Raw genomic sequence first — 22628 nt, forward strand, 5'->3', positions numbered from 1 at the left:
AAGAATCCTGGAAAAGTGTATAAAAAAATTAAATTTACTTTTAAAACTGTGCTGTCACATTTTGATCACTAGCAAAGAAAGGGGAGCCTGGATCTGGCAGCAGTTTGTACAGCTCATCCTGCTCACAGTTAATTGCCAAATTTCCACTGACTCTTTTATCAGAACTAAGATTTTGCCTCAGTTGTGTTCTTCCACCATAATGAGGTTTGAAGGGTGCAATTGCCTTTTTATCCTAGAAAGCCAAAAGAATGAAGGAAATGAGTTTTGCAGAGCTGCTGAGAATAATAAGGGGATAAATAAATCCAGCTGAAGGTGGGGACAAGAAAAAAACGTTGATTTTTTTTTTTCCTCCCCCACCTAGGAAAACAAGTAGCTAAATTAAAACCCAGAGGCTGTGTCCTCCAAAACTTGAATGTCACCTGTGTCACAGCTCTGCCTCCAAAGGCAGGATTTCAGTCAGTTGGAAAGAAAAAGTAGTGGATGCCAGGATTTAGCAAAGAGGAAGGTGATGCATGTATTAGCTTTGCAGGAGAAAAAGATAATTACTGTTAACAAGCTTTTCTTTCCTTTTATTTCCCCCCCCCCCCCCCCCCCCCCAAAATGTTACTTGATTAACCTAATCAAGTTACAGTGGGAGCAATTGCTCTCAATTAGTCCTCGGTTTGCCAATTACAGCTTCTACTCCGGGCTTGATCAAGGCAGGGGAGGTTGGTGAGCCCCAAAGTGTGGCTGTTTTCTCTGAATCTCAGGATCTGCTGAACTGATGGAGGGGATGGCTTCTCCCAGCAGCATTGCCAAGCTTGTACCCTGAAATGATCAAAGGCACAGCGACACAGTTATTTAAGACACCTTCACGTCTGAGAAGATTTAGCACTTTTATTTCTTGGCACAGTTCTAAATCTTCCCTAAAAAGACACTTCAGAGTAAATAAAATAAAAGCTAATTTAGTAGCCCTGACAAAGCTGGTACAAAAGATGACACAGCTGTGAACTGATTTGAAAAATCCCTTTAAACACGAAATATGCACACGGTAATTTGGAATATTTACTCTAGGATGAGCGAGTCCCTGCTGTATTTCTCCATGTGAGAACTCCTAATGTGCCAGATTTTTTGTTTTTCTCCATGTTGGTAAGGGAAGAATTCCCCATCCATTTCTTAACCTCAGCCTCTGCAAGGCTCCCAGTGCAGGGAGTTGTTCATCACTGGGTAGCTGTTAGAGCACCCTCCTTTCCAGGCTTATTCTGGTGCTGGCAGAATCACAGAGCCACGACATGGTTGGGGTTGGAAGGGACCTTAAAGACCATCCAGGAGTGGGATTCTTTCTCTTGGCTGATGTTTGCCTTCACAGCACAGGATTGGCAGAATCTTAGAGGATTTAATCAGAATTTTAAACCCCCTCATTGCTTGGGTTAGCACTCTCTACAGAGGAGAGGTTTATTGTTGTTCCATAAACTGCTGTTTTTCCAGCATGAACCTGGAATTAGAGACCTTTCAGTCTAATGGGCCCAAAGTGAAATTCTCAGAACCTGAGGGACTAAGATTTTTATTTTTTATTTTTTTTGCTATTACAATAGCTACTGTTCAGTGAAATGCCTGTGCCAAGATACTGCCAGGAGCACTTATCTGTCCTCAACAGCAAACAAAAAGGGGAGGCGGAAGAGTGAAATAAAAAAAAAAATATATATATTGTTCAGTCAAGATAGATTAATAGTGGTGCACACAAACCACACTTCCTTGTGGGTTATATCAGTTCTTTGTATTTTTGTACAATCTAAAAATGTCTTTCCTTGCCTTTTTTTTTCTTTTCTTTTTTTTTTTTTTCGTTTGGGGAAACTGGATTGAGTGTTCCCTTTTCTGTGGGAACAGTTGGTACCAAAAATGCTTCATTTTGCTATGTAAAAATGTTCATTTCAGGGTGGTGCAAATACTGTGCCTCGACTGAGTTTTAGCACTTTATGAGGATTTTTTTTCCCAAAGGTGGTGGTATTTTAGGCTGGGGAGAGCAGGGATCTCTGAGGAAGCATTAAATCAAATGGGGGTTGGAGTTCCTGGGAAGCTGAGGTGAATTGTGCACTGTGGCTGCTGTTAATGGGTCCCTTTAGCAAATGAGGTTTTGTTCTTGCCTTTTTGTGTCCTGGAAGGGTGATGAGCCTGGGGTATCCAGAGCTGCTGCAGAAAGCAGTGGAAATGCCACCTGTGTTAATTAGTGCCCAGGTCAGAAAGGTAATAAAGGAAGGGATGTGGACCTCAGGAGCCCTGGGAATAGAAGAAAATCAGGGAGAATAGATTCACCTTTGTGTAAATTCAGTATTTTTATTGCAAAGTACGGATGTAGGATGAGGTTCTTGCTGGAGGAGTTAATTTGGAAGTGTGTTGACCTCCCAGATGTATCTCTAGGTGGGCACTGGTCTCACACACAATTCTGCATTTTCTCAGTCGTTTTCTAGTAATGTAGGAAGTAAAGCAGTGCTGCACAGGTGTGGCTCTATAAAATGGCCAGCCCTAAATTTTAGCATGCTTTTACAAATGCATGCTAATTAATTGTTCATTACCACATGGATTGTGCTCCAAAACCCCTCAGTGCAGTTCAGTGTCTATCTCTTTACAGATGGTCCTTTGTGAGATGTGCGTTCTTTGCAGGGCACCTAAAACCTCATTAACGAGTTGTAAATCTTTCACACTGAACAAAAGACAAAACTGCCAGGTTGGAATTTGTTTTTTTGGTGGGGCCAGTCCTTAATTTCACTTTAAATGCACTGAATATTTCACTAGAGGACTGGTAGTGGAATGGAAACATTCTGCTGAGTTGACATCAATAACGTTCTTTTTTTAAAAAAAATAGGAATCCTGGTAGTTCAGACACTTCTAATTAGTCCTCATATCTCTGGTTCTATTTTTGGGAGGCATTTGGCTAGCTGAAAGTGAGTGTGCATAATTATCATGCCAGCTCACCCCTGGCACTGGTTTTGATGTCAGCAGTTTCACTTACTGAGGCTACAAGTCGTGAGTCATCGATTGTTTTAGGATTAGAAATCTTATGCAAGGTTTGGAGAGGTTCACTCCATGATTTGTGACTTCCTCAAAGTGTTTTTAGAAGGATGAAGGGAATCTCGTGTGTTCCTGTGCACAACCAGCACGGGGGATCAAGCATCCTGGAAGCTGTGCAGAAAACATTTTCTGGTTATTTTTCTTTTTATTTTCTTTTTTCCTGGTTTATTCAGGACTCTTACTGCCCAAGATACCAAGTTTCCTCTGATTTTTTAATTAGCATTGTGTTATTTGTTTATGATTTGGAGGCAAGAGCAAGGGCAAATCCTGTCTGCTCTTTGCTGAATTTTATTCTGCCAATCCAAATATATGGAGCATGCTAGAAGTGATATTTTTAAAAATTTCATGTTTTGATTTGGGAACTAATACTACCTTTTTTTTTCTCTCTTTTTTTTTCTTTTTCAGCTGAGATGGCTTTATTTGGTTATGCTGTTTTGAGTTTTTCTTTTCAGATAGGTAATAAATTGTCTATTGCTTATCCCTAGCAGACCATTTGAAATGGAGTCCTGCCTTAAAACCACGCCATTACCATAAACAGTGCTGCTGATTTCTGCTGGATAGCACAGGAATGATGAGCAGGTAGAATCCAGCTCAGTATTTTGAAGGTGAGCTCCACCTGTGGCTTTGGCTTTCACTGAGACTTTTTTTTTCATCCTTTTATTCAAGTTGGTAAGGCACGGCTGAAGGCTAAACCAGATGTGATTATAGCAAGCTTCAACTTTAGGTAATTCTGAAGAGAATGCATGAAATTTTGGAGTGAATCCAGTGGGGCTGGGTAAACAATGCAGATCACATCAGGATGGAGGTTAGAGGCAGCTGAACAGCACAAAGATCAGCATCAGATTTATTCATGCAGCCTTTAAATACAGACCTGTTTGGGCAGGTAATGAGAACTTTGAGCTGCCTCACTGTTCCCTCTGTGCACAACTTGATATTAGCTTGAAAGCAGCAGCAATGTTATCTGGGAGTGCAGATAACAAATAATAAATACCAACACATAATAAAACTTAATTTTCACTTGTTGATCGTGCCACCAGTTGCATGCAAAGATCTGTTTAGCAAAGCCTGTGGTGTTCCAGGTAGAATCACCTTCCTACTGGTCAGGTTTGAGGGTTTTGGAGTCTTGTCCACAGTCGGTTTGAAAGTTGTGTCTTAAATTCCTCCCCTTGGAATTAAGGGGAATTGTGTGAGCTGACAAGGTGGGGATCTCGGTCAAAGGTTGGACTTCTTTGTTTTGGAGGCCTTTTCCAGCCTAAATGATTCTGAGCATTCAAATTTATGTTATTGGTTGATAGGAAAACATGAAATAGCTGAAGCTGTTTTGCTCCTGATATCCCTCACTCGCATCATTGTAAGTGTACAGTTTATAAGTCAGGGCCAGAGTGACTCTTTTCACTCAGTTAAGCTTGAGTTTTCGTAGGAAATTTAAAATCAGGGGTTTAGTCCCTCTCCAGCTCTCCTGGAGCCCTTTCAGGCATTAGAAGGAGTTTTGATTTCTCCCTGGAGCCTTCTCCAGGTGAGCAGCTCTCCCAGCCTGGATCTGGAGGAGAGCTGCATCACTGCATTATTTCTCAGAGTGGTTTTATAAAATTCAGTTTTGTTTTCCTTGGGAGGTTTAAAACCTTTAATTTGGAAGCTGTATGTATATATGAATGTATATGTTAGTGAGCTTTGTGAAGATTGGGCTGTGGGGATTTTCCTCAGATAGCCCAGAAAGGTGAACCCTGGGACAAAATGAGCCCTGACCCAGTGGCCAGCTGAGTTTCCCCCTGGGGGGCTGTACCACAGCCTGATGGTGGAATCCCCCTCCAGGGCCTTTCCCAAATCCTCCGGTCTGACCACAAAAATAAAAATAAAATAAAAATCCCTTCCCAGTCAGGCTTCCAGGAAGCATGGGGCAGCAGAATCTCCCTGGCTGGGCTGAGTCCCAAGTTTTGGAGGTGCAAATAACCCAAATTCTCTCCCTGGGCTGCCTGACTTTCACATTTCCACACGCAGAGCTCTCTGGAGGAAACGTGCTTGGGGTGATGCTGCCATTCCTCCTTCCTTCCCTCGTTTGACAAACTGGATTTATTTTAAATGGGAGCTGGGGTGGTTAAGCTACATTTTCACTTCTCTGTTTTCCAGGAGCTTTCTTTCAAAACTGTGGACTTTCTTATTCAACATGAGCACAGCTCACAAGCCTTAAATCTACTGCAGGAGCTGTAAAAGTTTGTTATAAAAGCATCACAACTTCACCACAAAGCCATCAGGCTGCTTCTGTTTTTCTGGCTGAAGTGACAGAAAATAGTCACGCAGAATTTGGATGGCAGCAGGGTTTTTATTTTCATTTTCTCTCTCTGAGGCGTGGATATGTGTTTTGGGGAGTGATTTGCATGATTTTTTTTTTTTTTTTTTTTTTTTTTTTTTTTTTTTTTTTTGGTGTTTAGTTTCTCTTGGTTACGGTAGAGGAAGTTTGCAGTTCATGGGAATCCCAGGCTGGATTAACCAAAAAAAGTCCTAAAATGGCCAAAAAAAAGTCCTAAAATCTGCACTGAGACACCCAAAATCTGCCAAAATTTCAAGGATTTCTGGGAAAAATATTGGGAAGGAATTCTTAAAGAAATCTGCCCTTAAATGGCAAAAAAAAAATCCTAAAAATCCTCTCCAAAAAGTCCTAAATTTGGTCACTGGATACCCAAAATCTGCACTAAAACACCCCCAAAATGCTCCTAAACTCAGGGAAATTCCAGGTATTTCTGGGGGGGGAAATACCAGGAAAAAGCTGGGGAAAAAAAATCCAGGGAAAATCGGATTTAAAATGGGCCAGAACCCGCCCCAAAAATCACACTGAAAATAGACAAAAACGTCCTAAAATCTTCACTAAAACACCCAGAAGTGGTGCAAAACCCAGCGATGTTCCAGGGATTTCTGAGGAAAAAAAACCTGGAAACGGGTGGGAAAAAATCCAAGGGAAATCTGACTAAAAATGGCCAAAATCCTCCCAAAAATCACACTGAAAATGGCCATAAAGTCCTAAACTCTGCACTAAAACACCCAAAATCTGCCAAAATTCCAAGGATTTCTGGCAAAAACATCAGGAAAAGTCCGGGAAAAGTACAGCTTAAAAAACCCCAAAAATCCCCGAAAATTCACCCTAAGAAATGGAAAAATCCCCTAAAAATCACACTCAATATGGCCAAAAAAGTTCAAAAACCTGCACTAAAAAACACAAAAATGGTCCCAAAACTGAGCGAGATTCCAGGGATTTCTGGGGGAGAAAAAAAAATGGGAAAAAGTTGGGAAATACTGGGAAAAGATTCTGGGGAAATCTGACTCTAAATACCCCAAAAATCGTGCTAAAAATAGCCTTGGGAACCCTAAAATCTGCACGGAAACACCCCAGCTCTGCCAAAATTCCGAGGATTTCTGGGAAAAACATCAGGAAAAATCTGGGGAAAGTACAGCATAAAAAAAATCCTAAAAATCACACCAAAAAACGGCCTTGGGAACCCTAAAATCTGCACTGAAACAGCCAAAATCTGCACTGGAACTGCAAAAAGCAGAGGGTGGGAATTGTCTGCTCACAGAGCTGCGTGAGGCTGGGATCTGTCGTGCAGAAAAAAAGACCTGGAACGTCATAAACCCCAGCCTGGATTATTATTCCAGTCCACTAAGCCATTGCTCTGAAGACTCAGCAGTAATGAACTCATAATGTGTGGTTTTGGGTTTATTAAAAATGTATGTGACTTTTTGAACTTTGAAATAACACGCACACACGCTAGGCAAGTCTTTGCTGTGCTATCACAATCTGGCCTCGTTGAGCTATTTATTGTTTGTCTGGCTGTGAATATGCTCTTTATGTGTGCTTAGTGCTTTCATGTTCCTTTTAAAGGAGCTCCCACTCAGAAGCTCACGAAGCACAGACATCAGGGGTTTAAAAGAATGGCTGTCTGTCCCTGCAGTGCTGCCTTCCAGCAAAACTGAGAGTAATTATACATACAGCTCCTGTGGAATGAAAATTGGGCACTTGATATTTAATAAACAGAGATTTGCTTATCATATAAAAAGTAGGAGACTGCTCAGTGTTTTCATTTTTACTCCTCTAAGTTGCCCGGGATCTGGAATTAGTTTTGTTTTTTTTTAAATGCAGTTTTTATCTAGGCTGTGAAACGTCCTATTAAAATGTTCATTAGTGTTTCTTTCCTGGAGACCCATTGGATAAACATGAGTAAATGTTTAGTTTTGTCTGTTTTTACAAGTGACTTTGATCATTTCACCATTCCTGCAGTTTTCCACTGTGCTAACTTTGTATCAGTCAAATTTCTTTCTAATTACAGAATTCTTTTCAAGGAAACACACAAGACCTTCTTTTGTCTGTTGATTGTGTGGAGAATTGGAGACAAAATAGAGCACTCATGAAAAGAAAAAAAAAAAAAGCATTCTTGGGCCAGGTAGATTTATTATTCATATTTATAATAAAAAACTAACCAAACTTTTTGAGTGGCCTGACAGTGTGGGGCAGGCTGAAGAGCCACTTGGCCACCTCCACTTTGGCAAACCCACAAAGAATTCAAAGTGATGGGAAGCAAGCTGGGACCAGTTCAGTGCTGAGAGCCCATGCTCAGACGAGGTTTTTTTTCCAGTTCTGTTCCCATTTTACACACCAGGATTTGTCAGTGGGATGGGGAGATCTGGTATGTTCTTAAATATGATGTCACCAAACCCAATGTGAATAAATATGTATTTCACTGCCAGGCTTTGGGGGGAAACTGATGAATGGAATACGAAAATCTCGTGGCTGGCTGAGGAGCTGGCCATTCCAAACAAGTAGAATTACTGCATTTTCTCAGTAAATCTTCATTGTTTGATCCTTGTTCTGTGCCTCTTGCTGTGTCATCTGATGAATACCATGAATTAAATATAGTACATTCATTTAAACCACCCACAAATAGTCCTTCCTCCCTATCTCAGCCCAGCCAGCTTTAAAAATAAGTGCTATGTGCTTTTATTTACCACATCCTGCACCGCATGACACTTCCAAGGATGGAACCAAGGAGAGCACATAGCAGTGCTGTTCCATGATTGGAAATTAGATTACAGATTAGAAAGCCCAGAGGGACCACTCTGACCAGATAAAACAGTCCCCTGGAGGCCGTAAGACTGTTTTAATTGGGGCCAATCTAGAAAGAAACATCCAATCTTGGCATAAACACTTCCAGTGATGGATGAGCCAAAGGATGCTTGGTACGTTTTACTGGGGGTTGCTCTGGCCTGTAATTTTTTCAGCTTTTGGGAAGGGCAAGAGGTCTTCCATTCCCTGCCTTTGATAGATTTATCTCTCCCTTTAAATCCTGCCTTGAAAGGAGCCCAGATGGAGCTGGCCAGTGGGTCTTGCTGGGCTTGCGGCGGCCAGAGTGAAAAGTCCTCTGTCAGATGTTTGCTTCCCAGACTTACGCAATCCCTGTGGGATTTAAGTTGTTCCTTGGCCTTCTCTGCGTGGGCTGGACAGAGCACAGTCCCTGAGCTTTTCATCTGCAGGCGTGGTTTCCAAAACTCTTCCTGTGTCCCGACCAGGGCTCCTTGCACTGCGTTTCTTTCACTGGATAAACCCGGATTTAAATCCTATGAAGGTGTACTTTATGTGTCTGTTTCCCCCTCTTGTATTATACCTGCACATTCCTGATGTTTTTTTTTGGGGGGGGGAGGACGGAGTAAGAAGTTGAAATTACAGAAAGAAGTTGGTAATGGGGTCATTTGTAGAAATTAAGGGCAGACTGTGCTTGTGTTTTTCCCTGGAAATAAAACCACAAAGCAAACTCCATCTATTTGAAGAACCTTCTGCCTCTTCCTCACAGCAGGCTCCTGGCACAGCCAGCATGCCTTCAACCTGGAGGCAAAGCCCCCTTTGCTCCCTCCTCCCCTGCAGTTTGCAGTGACACTGAGGATGTGGCCGAAATCCCTGCAGGATCTTCCCACAGTTTCCCCAGGGACAGGCAAGTTCTTTTGCAATTAGCATAATTGACTGGGAAAGAATCCTGTTTGCCTCGGGGTAAGGAACTGTGGGATTAAACCTAGACACATGGTGCACACTCTGGAATGAAGGCTGCAGAAGGATTGGGAAGCTCTGCATTCTGGGAACATTCCTGCTTGCAGTAGGTGCCCTCAGTGCGTTTCACACGCTGATTCCGAATAGAATTTCTTGGATAGAAGGATACTGAGGTGGTTTTTACATTTACCAGACTCTCAGTCTTGACCCATTTTTACAGCATATAACAAATTCTTAAAATTTGTTATAAATAACATATGATTGACGTAAAATTCACATTTAATGTCATTATGTCATAATTTTCTAAAAGCCTCTATTTTTCTTTTCCTAATGATCAGGTGAGTCTCCAGTTTACTTCGGGTAAAACTTGGGCAAAGCTGTGGGCAAAATTGACTTTGGTGAGGCCAGGCTTTTTTTATGAAGGTTATGAAATATTGCTGACATGGAATCTTAATTCTTCGTGATCTACACCACAAATTTGAGCCAGAGCTGAATTAAATCTCAGGCCTTAAAGCCTGGCTTAAAGATCCCTTTTTTTTTTTTTTTTTTTTTTTAACTTTCCAGCCAGCAGCAATTCCGTGGTGTTGTGGGAGGTGTGTGCACATTGGAGGTTCCACAGCCCTGCTGGGGACACCAGGTGCTGTTCCAGCAGGATGTTCCAGTGATCCCCAATTCCCAGGGGGTGCCACTGGAAAGGGTGGGATGGGAGGAAAAGCCTCCATGCCCAGGTCAGAGGGTGCCTGGTGTGCTCTGCAGAGCCCCTTTGTTGTGTAAGCAGCTCCACTGTTGTGGCGCCTACTTTAATTAAGGCTCTGACAGTATTTCCATAATAAGCCATATTTTAAAAGGGTTTATTACTCAACTGTAAAATCTGCTGCAGGCTGGGACTTGGACTAGGAAAGCTTAATTCTTTAAGTGTTTTCTGAACTTAAAAAGCTGTTTTTTAAAAAAAGTATGGCTGCAAAGAAATCTTTCTTTGATCGTATAGATGAAATCTTTATTTATAAAAAGAGGAGTTTGCAGTCCTATAAACAACGCCTGTTGAAGTGGCTGGTGTTGACTGCATTGCTTAGGGTATTTTTAACCATGAAATATCCATTATGGTCATTCTGTAATTTGATGTAATTTGAATACTGATGTATCTTACTGTCTGTGTGATGGAAAGTAAAAAGCCTCACTTAGGGCTGGGGCTTTAGTGCTTGATGGATTTCAAACAGCAGAAGAGAGAATTCCTGCCTGTTAATAACCTTCCTGTAAACCAGAATAAGTGTAGGAAGGGACAGTGTGTTAATGCCAAACAAAACTGCAACTTCTCCACATGTTTAGGATACACTTGTCCTGCTGTGCTCTGTTTTCAGCCAAAGGCTGAAATCAGAATAACATCTTTAAATGAGGGAAGTGCATTATGTATGAGCTAACAGAGCAGACCAGGACACGATATTTGGAAAGAATTTTTTTTCCAGATAACTCGACAGGTTTTCCTTGTTTTGTGGCAGTGTTCATTTTTTTGGTTGGTCTGGGTTTTTTTCTGGCTTCTGGTTAGTCAGGTGAGAAAATCCCTGCAGTGTCCTGCAGAAGGGGCTGAGCTGTAAATTGATTTTTCCCTTCAGTAACTGGTTGTTCAGAGATTCCTGTAGGACCAGAACGTGTGCCAGTAGGATTTCAGCAGAATGCTCTGAAACACAGCAAGGTTTTCCTGGTGTTTTTATTCCTCCAGAAGAAGTTTCCTATTTTGGGTTGGCTATTTAAGTTGAAAAGCTCTGCTGTTATTTACTATGAATGTGATAACATTTAGCTGCTTATTCTGGATTATATTTAGACATACACAACTTGATCCAGGGAAGAGACCTAATACCCTGGAAGCCTGGACCACTCACTTAATGGGTTTCTGTTGCCTTTGTGACAAGCCCAAGTTCCACAGAATGAAGGGATTTGTTGAAAATAAGTAGTTTCCAATCCTAGTGATTGAGAGTGGGGCTGCAAGAGTTTTTTTTTTCCTCTGGCTGTTTTTGTCAGAGAGCTTTGATTATATCATGCAACTATTCAAAACTGGAAATACTGTTTTTACAGCTATCATGATAGTATTTTTCATGTGGTTACAGTGGTATCAGTTTTATTCTGCAGTGTCTGAGGGATTTGGTTTTGGTTTGTTTTGTTTGGGTTTTTTTAATTCAGAGTTAAAGAGTCACCTTAAATTCTGAGCTGCTTTGACCATGTCTGGAAAATTCAATACTATATTTTCTATACTAGTGAGAGAAGTTAAAAGAAATGAAAAAATCAGAAGGCAAACATGCTTAGTTTCAAAGCCTGACTTGGGAGCTGGAGAAGCTGATGGTCCTGGAATGGTTTGGGTTGGAAGGTTCCTTAAAGCCCATCCAGTGCCACCCCCTGCCATGGCAGGGACACCTTCCACTATCCCAGGCTGCTCCAAGCCCCAGTGTCCAACCTGGCCTTGGACACTTCCAGGGATCCAGGGGCAGCCACAGCTTCTCTGGGCACCCTGTGCCAGGGCCTGCCCACCCTCCCAGGGAACAATTCCTTCCCAATATCCCACCTAACCATTCCCTGTGTCTTGGCACTCCATCCCTTGGAAAGTCTCTCTCTCCATGTTTCCTGTTGTTCCTTCAGGCACTGGAAGGTCACAATTTGGTCACCCCAAAGCTTCTCCTCTCCAGGCTGAGCAATCTCAGCTCTCCCAGCCTTTCCTCCCAGCAGAGCTGCTCCATCCCTCTGATCATCCTGGTGCCTCTCTGGACTCACTCCAGCATGTTCTCACTCCAGGTTCATGTGCTGCAGATGTAACAAAACCATCCCAGAATCACTGAGACTGGAAAAGCCCTCTGAGATCACCGAGTCCAGCCCTTGGACCCAGCTCTGCCCAGTCCAGCATTGCCCCACATCCCCACGTGCTGTGGAGGTGATCACTTCTGCTGTGTCCCAGCTGACATTCAAATCTCTTGCAGCAGATGGCAGTGCTCCCAGTGCTCCCAGTGCTCCCAGTGCCCCCAGTGCTCCCAGTGCTCCCAGTGCCTCCTGCACAGGCTGTCCTGCCTCCAGCTCTCCGTGCCTGGCTCCCATCCTGGCCTCAGACCCTCTCCCAGGCCATCAGGGCTCTGATTTTTGTCTGTGTGGCCCTGTTTGTCCATCAGTGATGGATCACTGTGTTCCCTGTTCCAGACTTTGCAGCAGGAAGAGCCAGAGTTGCTGTCAGGGGTGTCACAGGTCTACCTGTAGTTGGGGAAGTTGTGTTTGGATCTTGGCTCACATCCAGGCTACTGCAGGAGGGGGAGGGAGACAGGGTGCTCTCTTCATGCCTGCAGAGTAAAGAACTGCTTCCTAGTATCTAATCTAAACTTAATGTCTACTTCGAACCTCCCCTTCTTCACTTAAGGCCATTCCCCCTTGTCCTGTCCTTCCCCACCCATGGGAAAAGTCCTTTTCCAGCTCTCTTGGAGCCCCTCTAGGCTGCTAGTATGACAGGAGAGACTTTGCATAGGTCTCACAAATTGTTTCAAGTTTGAAAGATCGTTCAGTCAGTGTCCTTTCACTGACCTGTCACAGGCCATCCCTTCCTTCACGTTCTGTGTTGAGCCTGGTGACAATAGTCACGTTAATTGTTTGAATCTCTCAGATGACAATAAAGCACAAGAGAAATTCATTCAGTGTTTGCAGAAACCATCAAAAATGGAGCACCTGCTAGTTAACCACCTGCTTTTGAAAACTTTTCTTTCCAGTTATTGCCTCTTGAAGTGTTTTTCTGGGGCTGGCTGATCCTCTTAGAATCCCAGAGAATTTTCTGTCTAGGGAAGTGCTGAGTCTCCTCAATTATCCCATCTCCCAGACACCTTTTTCCCCCAGCTCCTTTTGAAGGTCAGAATTTGTCACTTCAGGATGCATCTGATGAGTATTTTACAGAAATTTAATCTCTCCTCCTCCTTGCTCCTCCATTTTCCTGCATGGAAGGTACAGATCGTGCAGGGCTGCCCACTCAGGCAGACTTTGTGCCATTAGCAAGTTTCCATTGCCATTTACTTTTCAGCAATCAAATTGTTTGTACACTTTTAAACTTCTTACCAGTCTCTGCAGGAACCCCCTAAAAATACCCACTGCCAGCTCCTCACCCGTTTTATGGGATCAGGGAATCACAGAATGGTTTGGGTTGGAAGGGACATTAAAAATCATCTTCCGTGAGACCTGATTGCTCCAAGCCCTGTCCAAGCTGGCCTTGAAAATTTCTGCTTTTTTTTTCGTGTTTTTGGTGTGTTTTAGCATCTCTCATCTCCTGGTGGGCCTGAATAATTTTTCATGTTGGGCTGTGCATTGTCTCAGCTTTTTCTGGAAAGGTGGAATGAACTCCAAACTTGCTGGTGGTGCTGAGCATTCAGTTACAGAATTTAATAACTTTTTAAGGTGCTTTTGGTAGAGAGATCTGTTATGGTTCTGCAGTTCAGAAGAGCAAATAAAACACACAGAGCATATTTGGGAGGAGAGCAGCAGCTCTCTGGATGATTCTTTTCAGCAGTTGCAGTGGAAATCTTTGAAGAGACTTTCAGACATTTAGCACCAGCCAAGGCAACTTTAATTCTTAAACCGCGTAATCGAAAAGAAAGTACCCTGCCAATTCAGTAAAAGGATTCATCCCATTGTTTCTTCTAAGTTTAGGGAGACAGAACATCTGGCATGGGAATGCACAGAAGTGTCTGTTAATCTTAGTTGTGAGCCTTCCTTCTGGACTGCCTCTCTGAAAACCTCAACTCTGTCTATTCCTCCTTTAGTTCAGGTTTCTCTTGATTCATCTTCCACTTGCTTTTTGAAAACTGCTTTTCCCTAAACTTCTTTTGTTTGTAAATATGTTACCTCTACTGTATTTTCTGTTGTCTTTTCCCCCTGTCTTACTGCCTTGTATTTAATGTTATTTTTCCCTCTGTACACACTGCCTTGATTCTCATCTGCTCTTTTGCTTATTTCCCTGCTCCTTTATCCAGTCCCAGTTTCTTTCTTTCTCTCCTGCCTATCCCTCTGCATCCACTTCAGATTCTTCCATTTGCAGTGCTGGAACACGTCCGAAATTATGTTTTCCCCTCTCCCTTGCCCTTTCAGTTACTGAAATATGCACATAAGAATTCAAATGGGCTTCTAAAAATAGTAAAAGGATAAAAACTGTTTGTTTCAGCTTTTCAGTCTTTGCTTTATTAGAACTTCTGGGAGGAAAGGCCCAGAAAGTCTAGAAGTAATTCAGCTGCAGGGAACAACAAAAAAAAAAGAGAGCGAAATAAAACCCAGAAAGTAATATGGCCAACAACTTACTTGATTAAAAAACACCCAGAATAAAACAAAAGCCCCAAACCTCACGTGTGCTGTGGCTATGGATAGTGTCAGTGTGGCATGTGTAATCCTAAGTGGCATTTTATATCCTGGCTCTCTTTATTTCTGTTTATTGTATTTTTCACAATTCTGGTGGTTCATATTAAACCCAGCAGAACTTGGTGTGGGTTTAAAAAAGGAATGGTTTGTCAGGGCCATTTTTAGAGAAGATGAGAGTCACGTCAATTGTAAAATATCTGATGGATGAGAATTTCTTCCTGCAGGAAATGTCTGTCCAGGCTGGCAGTTGTGAAGTCCTGGCATTTTCCACTGTCCAATTGCTTCTTCTTTCCCAGCAAGAGGATTTGCTTTATAAGACTGCTTAGGTAATTCTCAGATGAAAGTAAATGGATTTGATTTTTGTATTATCATCCTGTACCCAATATTATGAATGTTAAATTCCATCCAAATTTGGAGATGCTTGTGACGTGATTTTAAAGATTCCCCAGCCCTGTGATGCAGCTTTTTTGGTTATGTAGCTTTATCTCCGGATGAGGATTCCTGAAACTGTGTGTCCCAGATTCTTCTGAACTAATTATTACAGTGGAGAAACCTTCTAAAAATAAACTTTCTCATTAGATACTAGGTTTTATATCAGCTTTTCTCTTCAGAAAAGTTGTATTTTCCTCTTGAAAAATAAACTTTATGGCTTTATTTCCTTCCCCATAACCCCCTGAAGTACTGGTGAGGCAGACAGGCACATTTACTGTCTGCTTTCAAAAAGTGTTTGGGGTGAATTAAAGGCTGAGGGCAGGGGGATAGTGGACATGATTAGGCAAAAGATGATAATCAGAAAGCTTCGAGTGCCAGGCAGTGGAGTTTTGTGTTTGCACAGGCACAGTTGTGTTGGATTGTATTAAGAAAATATTTGTTTTCTCTGGTGATGAGGAGGGAAATGAGTGTCTTTGCCTTGTGTCACCTCTCTGCCTTATCCCCTGCTTTCTTCCCTTTAAATCTACTGCACCTCCCTCCTGCTTGTCCTGCAGGTATTGGCAAACCAAGCACAGTTCTCTTGGCCTTGTCTTAGCAGGATGAGAACTTACCCTCTGAAATAATTTGTATGCCTTTGGAAGCCTCGGCTGAAAGCCTCATTGGGAGTTTAAATTACATTTAAATGGATTCAGTGTTTCAGCTCGTGATGAGATTTCTCCCAACAGTAGAAAATCACAGACTTCCTCCAAATATAATTTAGTCCTTTTTTTTTTTTTTTTTGCAAATATTTGTGTATGATTTGTCATGAATTTTCAAGCACCACTGGCATGTCTCTGTGCCAGTGCCTTTCCTTCCTTTCTCACTGGTAACTTTGCCATCCTGATCCTTTTGCCTTTTAGTAAGGGGTCACATTCCACAGCAGGTGGTGACATGAGCAGCCAGATTTGGTATTTTGTGAGTTTTCAGCTCACCCATCCAAGGAAGAGCACAGAACTTTACCAGATGGGGGAAAAACAGATACATAGAATCGTAGAACATTAAGGAGTTGGAAGGGACCTTAAAACTCATCCCATTCTACCCCCTGCCATGGGCAGGGACACCTTCCACTATCCCAGGCTGCTCCGAGTCCAACCTGGCCTTGGGCATTTCCAGGGATCCAGGGACAGCCACAGCTGCTCTGGGCACCCTGTGCCAGGGCCTGCCCACCCTCCCAAGGAACAAAATCCCATCTGACCCTGCCCTCTGGCAGTGGGAAGCCATTCCCTGTGTCCTGGCAACTCCACCCTTTGTAAAGAATCTCACTCCATGTTTTTTGTCAGCTCCTTCAGGCACTGGGCAGCCACAGTTAGATCACTCTGAAGCTTCTCTTCTCCAGGCTGAACAACCCCAATTCTCTCAGCCTTTTCTACTAAGACTGCCTTCAAACCCCTTTTCTCTCTGGGATTTGTTCTGTGCTGCATTTTTTTTCATTCATACTGGTCCATGCTTTCCTGTGGTGAAAGCAGGATAGATTGGGTAGCTGATAAGGTATTTCCTGTAAGGAATCATCTCCATAAGGGGATCATTCTTTGCAGATTTAATAAAAGAAAACCATACTAAATTCTATTTTTGTTTGTACCATCAGGAAGAGGAGAAGTCAGGTGTCCAACTTACTTTAAGGTATTGCAAAATGCCCATCAGCATGCACTGAGGTTCTGGTCAGGAGAGAGTGGGAATGAGCAGAGCTGGTAGAGGACCCGTGTGAGCATGGTAAAATGCAGAGGCAACTTCAGGCCAAACCCCTGGAACGAAGAGAAGCAGCCTGGAAGCATTTAAGCTAAATTGTGTGACAGATAGAAACTCACAGTTGTTAATAATATCAAAAAAGGGAGGCTGGTTTTGATGAATTGAGAAAACAAAGCTTGACACTGAGAATTAACAGTAGAATAGACATCCAGAAATTCCCTACAGATGTGCAAGGTCATTTAGTTCCCCAGGAACCATTTTTCTTAACTTAGCAAAGCAGCAGACAGAGCCTTCAGTATTTAACACAGTCTTTCCTTACCAGTAGAAACCATATGGGAGCCATAGCTGGGCTGTCAGGGAGGAGGGGATGGCAGCAAACCACTTCTTGGCTGTGTCTCCCACTTCAGTTCTGCTGTTTAAGGAGGAGTATGATTGATAATTCCCACGACAGCGGGAGGAAGAACATCGTAATTCAGTCTTAACACGAGAAAACCGCTGGTGCAGGTCAGTGTGGAAGGAGAGGAGGTGGCTCCTGTTCAGGTTCCTCCTGTTTGTGCATCCCCTGGTGTGCCTGCAGCTCCAGCAGTGCGTGCCCTGGGGTGTGCAGCATTCCAGAAGCTCCAGAGGTGCCCCTGGGGTGGATGGCCAGAGGCAGGGGGTGACTCAGTGGCCTGGGATTCCTCAGCCTGGAAGAGACAGCTGCATTGTGTTAGGAGTGCAACTTCCAGCACAGGCACTGGAAAGCCCAGGAAGGTTCTTCGGAGTGACTCAGAAAATTTCAAAAAGCAGAGGTCCAAGTAGAGGTAATACTGAAACTTATTAGTCTGGCCTGAATGGGGGGAAAACATCCCCTAAAAGTCACCCCAAGGGGCTCTTTCCAAAGTTGGATGCAATTTCTTTGACTTTTTATATGCACAACTCTACCTTGTGTTCCTTCTGCATCCTCCTGGTAATGAACCAGATGCACTTTAAAGAGAGAAGAAAATATGTTAATATCTTAAGTGGAAATTTCCAGAGGCCAGCTGAATCTGTCCTCAATAATTAATGCCTGAAAGCATTTTCCTCCAGTTCTTACTTAAATGGAAATAGCTTTGGTGTCTGATATTGTGAAGCTGCATTGCACTGCCTGGTATTGCTTGACAGGGCTTGATGTGAGCTCGGAAACAGGGAAGTGTTTCCAGGGGTCTGTCTTTACTGGGACCTTGTGGGAGAATCCCAGTTGCTGTGTCCCAGCCCTAGAGGCCATTTGGGTCTTGCACGAGGAGCTGCAGCCCAGAAACCACAAACATCAGGCAGATCTAATTCAATTTATTTCTGTGTTTCTTCTGCCCGAGTCACATCACAGAGCAATAATCCAACCTCTTGCTTCGTTGCCTTGAAAAGCTTTTAATGATATTTCAGCAACTGGTGTAATATTTAAAGAAAATAAATCCTCCTGGCTTTATTATTCAGCTCAATGCTGTGTACAGTAGGTGAATAAGTTATTTGCTAAATGTTTTATGATGGTGATTATGTAAGTAATGAGCTTTTACGTTTTGGCACCAGAGAGTACCAGAACTGTGTGTAGTACTTTGTAACTTGATGTAGGAAGGAAGCTTAATTTGCAAATTAATCCAGTTTCATCTTCCTGCTGTGCCGTGTCATTACAGAGGACTTAGAAGAGCTTCCTTCCTACATCAAGTTACAGAGTAACTTCTGCAAATTAATTTGCAAATTAATCCGGGGGAAATGTGACAATGAGCTTTATTTTTTATAGCCAAACTTTTCCAAGTCTCTTAACTCAAAGGTAAGGTCTTAAATCTATGTAGAGATAGAGATCCCTGAATAAATCAGATTTTCTCGAAGAAGTCCTCAGTTTCTGTCAACATCAGTGCCAGCCACAGGAGCCAGTGGGCTCTGTGAGAATTACACACTAAAATGTGGTTTAGTCTGGAAACTGGATTTGCAGTCCTGCTAATCAGAGTGATACGATGGCCTACCATATGTATATTCTACATCTCCCTCTAAATGCTTGCAAAGCAGGAACTGCAGTGTTCACGTGCGTTTTATTTTTTATTTGGACTTTATTGACTGATTTCTCAGGGTTCTTTCTGAGTGAATCTAATTTCAAGGCATTAGAATTCTGGGAATCTTAATTCCTTGCTGGAAGGAGTTACTCTGTACTGGTGCCTCCACAGCCAAACAAAACTGGAAGAAGTTTCCCAGCTGAAGCTGAACCTTCCTTTCCCCAGGCAGGTTGTGCTGTAACCACGGGAAGGGTTTGGATGGTGAAAAACACTCAGTTATTGTCTTCTCCTTTAGTTTTACTTGCTTATAAATGTCACATCCTGTTCTTCCCAGGGTGGAGGCTTAGCAGAGGTTCATATTTTCAACTGTCATTAATTTTGGATCAAAAGCATGGATGCAATAACCCACGAGGAGCTGCATTTCTGTGCTGTGGTGTGTGGGCATTGCACTGCCAGATTTTGGGTTGAGAGTCCTCCTCTGCCCTCACAGCTCAGTCCTCCAAATAACCAGGCTGAAAAGTTATTTTCTTCATGAATACAAATACGGGGGAATGTGAATCTAATGTCAGCATGTGCATTAAACCCACCTGAGAGTGAGCACGCTGGCTGAAGGGAGCAGTGTGGAGCTCCTTGGCTGTGTGTAATGCAGGGTAAAAATAAACTATGGGATTGGGGATGGAGGACAGTGGTTTGCCAAATTTAAAAGTTGAATTGTCCATTAGAAGTAACAAGAAATACTGTTGCTTTAGATCAGAGTTGTTTGGTTTTTTTTAAAGTGTAAGTTGAGTATTCAAGTGTTTGGCAAAGATGCCATGGAGCATCTTCCCTGGTTCCTCATCCCTCCTCTTTTCTGCCCTTCCTCCAGGAGACAGGAGAGGGTGGCTCTCAGCCCCTGTGCCAGCTCTGCCCCCTGTTCTAGAAAAGGTGCAGTTCCATTTCTCTGCTGGTTCAGAAGGTGACTTGAACTTGTGTGGTTGTGCAGGAGAAGAATGGAAATGTTTCCTGTGAAAATGCAAGGTTTTTGTTTAATACTGAGTGAAATACTGAGGACAAGGAGCAGTGGCCATAAACTTAAACACAGGAAGTTCCACCTCAACACGAGGCAGAGCTTCTTTCCGTGAGGGTGGCAGAGCCCAGGAACAGCTGCCCAGGGAGGGTGTGGAGTTTCCCCTCTCTGGATTCATTCCAAGCCCACCTGGAAGTGCTCCTATGTCACCTGCTCCAGGTGACCCTGTCTTGGCTAGGGGTGGGACTAGATAATCTCCAGAAGTCCCTTCAACCCCAACTCCCCTGTGATTCTGTGAATTCTTGATAATCTCATCAAGAGCAGCTGATGGACAGTTACCCAAGCTTAGTTCTCAAAATCAGAAACTTCGCAGAAAACTTATTTGATCTGCCTTTTTCTCCCCCAGCATCTCTTTTCCACTTCACCATTTACATTTCTACATGTGCCTTTCCTTCATGATAATGAAGCTTTGTGCCAAGTGAGCCAGGGCTGCTGTGATTTGAAGTGGTTACTTAGGTCCTTATTGCACACACACAGAGGGACGCTTTGGGTCCGAGCAGGATCATTCCAGCAGTGGGAAGAATATCACGACAATAACTGTGTAGTGACCAAGTGACCATTTCAGTGCAGACACAGCCCTGGCTGTCTTTAACTGTTACCCTGCCCTTTTTTTTTTTTTTTTTTTTTTTTTTTTTTTAAAGAAACAAACAACAAACCGAACTTCTGAGCTGTTTGGTAAGGAAGCTGGACTTAGAGCTGAAGCCTTTCTCATAACCCCTGCTCCCTCCTACGCAGAGCAGCAGCAGGAACAGGCTGAGTCTTGAAGCGGTCAGCGTGGTGGCAGCGGGCCAGTGGCATGGTCACTCTGCCCAGGGGGTGACCTGCGAGGCCTGTCCTTTGTCCCCACGCAGCTGGAGAGCTCAGGGCAGCAGCTCCTGACGCTGTGGAGCAGTGGGAGAGCTCCTTCCCCAGCCTTGGAGGTGGCCCTCCGAGGAGGCTTTGCTGTGTGATAATGTCCCGTCCTGAGTAAGTCACCTCCCGAGCAGAGCTGTGGCAGCTGTGACAATAAACTGTCCCTGCAGATATTATCTGTGCTGCCCATTCAGCTTGGTTAATCTCTTGAGATCCCTTAACTTGATACCTGAGCTGAAAATATCTTTGTAGCCGTTTAACCACAGTTTCCTTTTTAGCTTTTAGAGCAGTGGTGGTCACTGGGCACTTACAGATGCCCTGTCACCAGCAGTGTCTGAGTGATGCTCAGTGTGGATTTGCTGCAAGTAAAATCTTAAGCAGAGCAATCTAAAGAAATCACAAAACCTTTTGGGGCATAGGGTCAGTGGTGGGGTTATTGAGGGCATAGCTGTGAGAGGGGCAGGTGGTCACTGAAATGAAGTATGAGAAAACATGAAGAAGGTGGAGGCTTCCAGGTTCTGGAAGCTGCAGGGTGGCTGGGCAGTGGCAAAGTCACAAAGTTCAATTCAGGCTTTAATACTGTTCTCATCAAAACAGAATTATTAGAATCAAGAGGTTTACAGCAAAAGAAGTTAAGACAAAAAAAAGCAATCTTCTGAAGTAAGAAGTCCAGCAAACTCAAATTTTGCAGTTTTAATAGCACTTTCATTCCTTCAAAGTACTTCCAAAGGGTTTTTTTCCTTACTGCTTTGGTGGCTGGTCATGACTATTTAGCTCTAGATTTACGGTCACCTTGGCAATACCTTAATAAATGATTTTGAACATACCAGGCAGTAGCTGCTCTGCACTAAAGCAGAAGATAGTTCTGGCTGTTTGTTACCTTTTTTTGGAGCTGCTGATCGTCAGGATGCAAAATCCCCTCTGCCACTCGGAAAGACTGGCTACTGAAACAAAGTGAGGGTTTTTCCCTCTCATCCCTGGAAGTCTTTCAAACCAGGATCTTGGTTTCCTTGCCCCGGTTTGCCCACACACCCTTAGGGTCATGCAGGAGCAGGATCCAGGCGTCCCAGCTGAGCTCTGACATCATGTGGTGACTTCATGGGGAGATGAGTCCCCACAAGCTTTTAGCAGTACTGAATTAGCAATAGTGAAACTTTCCAAAACAAGTGTTGTTTTAAATACATCTCACAGCGTAGCATCTGGATTTCCCTGCAGTCCTGATGTGGTTTCTCCCTGCCCCCAGCTGCCTGAGTCCTGCACTTTTCCATGGTGGCTCTTGCCCATCCCTGCTTGCCCAAAAATGCAGCTGGGAGCCCAGCCCTTGCTGGAGGCTCTGGCAAGTGCCACAAGCTGGTGGTGTGGGATCCAGATGTGTCCTCTCTGCAGAGTAGGGTGTCTTCAAACTGACAGAGGGTCAGGATAGATGGGATTTTGGGAAGGAATTGTTCCCTGGGAGGGTGGGCAGGCCCTGGCACAGGGTGTCCAGAGAAGCTGTGGCTGCCCCTGGATCCCTGGAAGTGTCCAAGGCCAGGTTGGACTTGGAGCAGCCAGGGATAGTCGAAGGTGTTCCTGCCCATGGCAGGGGGTGGGAAGAGATAATTTTTAAGGTCCCTTCCCACCCAAACCAGTCTGTGATTTCATGATGTTGCAATCTCCTCCTGCACTTTCTGGCAAAAGAGTCAAAGTCCTGGATTAAACCTTGATCACCCCAATCAGTTCCTGGCTGCTGGAGCAGCTGGGTTTATTTTTGCCTCCCTGGCTCTGTGGTGGCAGGCTGGGCTCCCTCCTGGATGCCTGGATGGCGTGGTGCCCGTGCTCCCAGCCTGCCAGCTCCAGCCTTGGCTCTCCTCTGTCCTGCTGGGATCTCTGGGTCCTCTCCTTCCCACAACACGAGTGAGGCAGCGAGGTGACATTAAAGCCCTGGAACAGCAGATAAAAGGCCCTGGCTGTATTTATTGAGTGTTACAGATAAGTAATCCACTCTGCTGTCAGTGTCTGCAGAAACAGCAAATAAAGTATACATGCCCCTCGCTTTGATGTGATGAAATCTCCAGAGGACACTCACTTCAGTGGCACTCTCAGTGCAGCTGTAGCTGAATCTTGCAGT

The 22628-nt window shown here is 43.7% G+C and overlaps 1 protein-coding gene across 4 annotated transcripts in view; it reads left to right on the forward strand.

Moving 5' to 3' along the window:
• The window catches only part of RNLS (renalase, FAD dependent amine oxidase), a 52758-nt gene that overhangs the window by 15778 nt on the left and 14352 nt on the right, over positions 1–22628 (forward strand). For 3 of the 4 annotated variants that reach the window (XM_088168727.1, XM_088168730.1, XM_088168729.1), the window contains exon 4: positions 8886–9023. The exons of the other annotated variant lie outside the window; for it this stretch is intronic. In XM_088168727.1, the coding sequence (XP_088024853.1) occupies positions 8886–9023 (138 nt within the window). The remainder of the gene's footprint in view (positions 1–8885; positions 9024–22628) is intronic. 4 annotated transcript variants of the gene reach the window in all.

Source organism: Sturnus vulgaris, chromosome 8 (genome assembly GCF_052056855.1).
Source record: "Sturnus vulgaris isolate bStuVul1 chromosome 8, bStuVul1.hap1, whole genome shotgun sequence".
Lineage (NCBI taxonomy): Eukaryota > Metazoa > Chordata > Aves > Passeriformes > Sturnidae > Sturnus > Sturnus vulgaris.